The sequence below is a fragment of the Heteronotia binoei genome, chromosome 19 (assembly GCF_032191835.1).
Source record: "Heteronotia binoei isolate CCM8104 ecotype False Entrance Well chromosome 19, APGP_CSIRO_Hbin_v1, whole genome shotgun sequence".
In the NCBI taxonomy this organism is placed as follows: domain Eukaryota; kingdom Metazoa; phylum Chordata; class Lepidosauria; order Squamata; family Gekkonidae; genus Heteronotia; species Heteronotia binoei.
Window position 1 is genome coordinate 30,476,611 of NC_083241.1, and position 4,121 is coordinate 30,480,731.

General features: G+C 48.0%; 1 protein-coding gene across 1 annotated transcript in view; it reads right to left on the bottom strand.

Annotated features, from left to right (window-relative positions):
- The window catches only part of SEC11A (SEC11 homolog A, signal peptidase complex subunit), a 66,366-nt gene extending 62,459 nt beyond the window's left edge, over nucleotides 1–3,907 (bottom strand). Inside the window, exons 1-2 of the mRNA XM_060259954.1 lie at nucleotides 3,772–3,907; nucleotides 892–1,001 (exon numbers count right to left, since the gene is read on the bottom strand). Coding sequence (XP_060115937.1) covers nucleotides 892–1,001; nucleotides 3,772–3,822 — 161 coding nt within the window. The 5' untranslated portion in view covers nucleotides 3,823–3,907. The remainder of the gene's footprint in view (nucleotides 1–891; nucleotides 1,002–3,771) is intronic.
- Nucleotides 3,908–4,121: the final 214 nt, after the last annotated feature.

Genomic DNA, 4,121 nt, shown 5'->3' on the forward strand with positions numbered 1-4,121 from the left:
AACTCGGATCCAGCTGGGATCTTCCGTTGCCTAAGCGCTGTGCTACAGATGGTTCCTGCCATTAACTCTGTCATCAGCCTTCCTAGGAGCTGCTGAGCCTCATTATCTGATGCTTGTGAATCCTTAACCTTTACAATTTCAGAGCGACTCAATCCAGCACAGGGAGAGGAGGTGAACTTTTAAGCGCTGCACCCATGCGGGGAGCCTGGAGCTTCCAGGTGAGCTTGACATTCAAACAGAGATGGAGAAAGGCAGAGAGATAAGCCTCTTGGCCTCCTGTCCACAGTGCAGGCAGCAGACGCGTGTTGCTGAGACACCAGGGACACAAGAACTGCCCGGTAACAAAAGCCCTGACAGGGAAGGCGTCCTGCCACGATCTGCCTCTCAACTTCAGCAGCACAGAACCTCTCAAGTTGACAACGGTGCCTTTTCAAGAAGCTGGAGGGGGGGCTCTTTTTTTCAAGAAGCAATAAAGAAAATGACCTTCCTAAGGGGACTATGTGCATAGGAAACAGCGCCATGGGAGCTCCTTCCTCATAGAAAAAGCCCAGCAGGAGCTCATTTGCATATCAGGCCACACCCCCAACCACCAATGTTTCACACAGGGCTTTTTTGTAGAAAAAAAACAGCAGTCTCTTGCCTTGAAAACCCATGGGGTCGCGATAAATTAGCTGTGGCTTGGCAGCACTTTCTATCACCTCTGTCACCTGCAAGACCTATCATGGAGATGACCGGCCTCCCGTACCAGAAGGGCTGATTTGAAATTTGGACTCCCTACAGCCCCTGTAGCCCTGTGTTTGTGCTCCTGAATGTTCCAGACCTCACGATAGCTGAGCCACCTCCCCTCCCCACAAAGGCCCCACATCTGGTTCAACCTCCAGCATCGTTTACCTCAGCACGACCACGATGGGGCTCTCGCTGCCGGTCACCACCATCAGCCCCTTCCAGATCATCAGCGCTGAGGAAACGATCATCCCAAAGTTCAGCACCTGGTAATACAGCTGGGGGGGAAAGAGGAGGGTCCGGGGATGAGGAGGGGGTTGCTGGGAAAACACAACAGGCGTCTTCTTCTCACACACACACACTATCTCTCTCTCTCTCACACACAATCACATACTATCTCTCTCTCACAATCTCTCTCTCTCTCACACACACATGCAATCTCTCATACACAATCTTTCACACACACAATCTCCCTCTTTCACACACACATACTATTTATCTCACTCTCACACACAATCTCTCTTACACATACACTCACTATCTCTCTCTCACACACAGTCTCTCACACACAAACACAATCTCTCTCACACAGTCTCTCTCTCTCACACACACAGTCTCTCTCACACATACACTCACTATCTCTCTCACACAATCTCTCTCTCACACAGTCTCTCTCACACATACACTCACTATCTCACACACAAACACAATCTCTCTCACACATACACTCACTATCTCTCTCACACACACAATCTCTCTCTCACACACAGTCTCTCTCACACATACACTCACTATCTCACACACAAACACAATCTCTCTCACACACACAGTCTCTCTCACACATACACTCACTATCTCTCTCACACACACAATCTCTCTCTCACACACAGTCTCTCTCACACATACACTCACTATCTCACACACAAACACAATCTCTCTCTCACACACAAACACAATCTCTCTCACACACACAGTCTCTCTCACACATACACTCACTATCTCTCTCACACACACAATCTCTCTCTCACACACAGTCTCTCTCACACATACACTCACTATCTCACACACAAACACAATCTCTCTCACACACACAGTCTCTCTCTCTCACACACACAGTCTCTCTCACACATACACTCACTATCTCACACACAAACACAATCTCTCTCTCACACACAAACTCACAGTCTCTCTCTCTCTCACACACATACACACACTCTCTCTCACACAAACGCCAGTGCCTTCCCTCAGGCACAAATGCCACCTCCTCCACAACTAGACTTCAACAATTCCTTGACTTGAGAGCATCTGCCATCGGGAATGCAACCTTTAGCCTAATCCAGCCGGGCTTTCCTGATATACCCACAGTAGCCGGTTTAAATTATGGTTAGAAAGGCACCAGCTGAAAGGTACCCCTGTACAGATCTATGGTGAGGCCTCATTTGAAATACTGTGTACAGTTCTGGTCACCAAATCTCAAAAAGGACACTGCAGAGCTGGAAAAAATAGAGAGGAGGCCAAGTGAGATGATGAGGGGGTTGGAGCACCTTCCCTAGGAAGAAAGGCTGAAGAGTCTGGGTTTTAAAAGAGATGACTTGGGGGGGGGGGACATGATAGGGATTTATAAAATTATGTGTGGGGTGGAGAGAGTGGACAAGGAAAACTTCGTCTCCCTCTTCCAAAACACTAGAACTTGAGGACATCCAATGAAGCTTATGGGCAGTAGGTTCAGGACGGACAAAAGGAAATTCTTTCCTCAGAGAGTGATTAAAATGTGGAATTCACTGCCAGAGGATGCAGTGATGACCACAGGAATAAACTGCTTCAAAAAAGGGATCAGATAGACTTATGAAGGAGAGTGACTATTAGCCATGGTGACTGAGGGGAATCTCCACATTCAGAGCCACTATGCCTCTGAACCCCAGAGCCAGGAGGCAAGGTAGCCTAATGACTGGAATCCACAGAAGGCAGCTTTATGCATACAAGAAGGCCTGAGCCAACAACGTTAAAAACTAAGAGGGTTCATTTATTTGAGCAAAGAAAGCAAAGCCAAACAATCCATTTATACAGAACCACGTGGAAGGGAGCTGACACCCACTTTCCTCATTGTACAGAAAAACTTCTAAATCAGGGGTGGCCAAACTGTGGCTTGGGAGCCACATGTGGCTCTTTCACACATATTGTGTCGCTCTCAAAGCCCCATCAGCCAGCTTGGAGAAGGCATTTGTCTCTTTAAATTACTTATTGAAGCCGCCAGCTGTCAGCTTGGAGGCTGCATTTAAAGTCAAAGTTGCTTTCTTTCCACCTCTCTCTCACCTCCCCATCTTCCTTTCAGCTCTCAAACATCTGACTTTCATGTCTTATGGTTCTCAAACATCTGATGTCTATTCTATGCGGCTCTTAAATTAAGCAAGTTTGGCCACCCCTGTTCTAAATCTTTCACTGTGTTCTGAAAGCATGCTCCCAGTGGTTTTGCCACAGTGGACGTTTTAGGCAGCAGACATAAACATTAAAAGCAATGGAAAGGAAGAAAGGCAGGCAGGAAGGAAGAAAGGTGGGAAGGAAGGAAGGTGGAAAGAGAGAGAGAGAGAGAGAGAGAGAGAGAGAGAGAGAGAGAGAGAGAAAGAAAGAAAGAAAGAAAGAAAGAAAGAAAGAAAGAAAGAAAGAAAGAAAGAAAGAAAGAAAGAAAGAAAGAAAGAAAGAAAGAAAGAAAGAAAGATCAAGGGAGTGGAGCATTTGAAAAAAAACACATACACGAGGAGGTCACTCTAGCACAGATCCTAGAAGATACCCTGGAAAACTCACAAAGCAGGGCATGCATGCCCTAGCCACTGCCACTCCAAGGTATACTGCCCTTGAACATGGAAGCTCTATTTGAGTTTAAGCTTGGAAGAGGTCTGAGCCACTGCGAGATGAAGGTCCGCCGTGGCTAGCAACCCTCCGGTCTCCCCCAAAGCAAGAAGGGCAGGGCTTGCTGGAGAAACCATCTCCCACCAGGGGGCTCAGGGCTGCAAGCAACAAACCCCGCCACCCCCGCGGATCCTCCCCCACCTGCCGCTTATTCATCCGCCGAACATCGTCCAAGAAGTCCAGAGACAACATCACGGGGCAAAAGTTGCAGCCACCGGCAGGGCAGGGACGCTGCACTTCCGCTTCCGCCCGCAACTGTTTCCAGCCAAGTTGAAAATACCATAGAGACAGACATAGAGAAGGGCCCACCTTTTCCCAGGCCAAAGAGACCCTACACGTCCGGTTCTGATGAGAGTGGCTAAATCAAGGGGATTTATAAGTTGCAATAATTGCAAAGTGGGCCGCTGTGAGCTTAAATCTGTTACAGAAAGAAAACGCAGAATGCCTTGGAGAGTCACCATTTGCTGCCACCTGCAGGATGCCACCCCTGA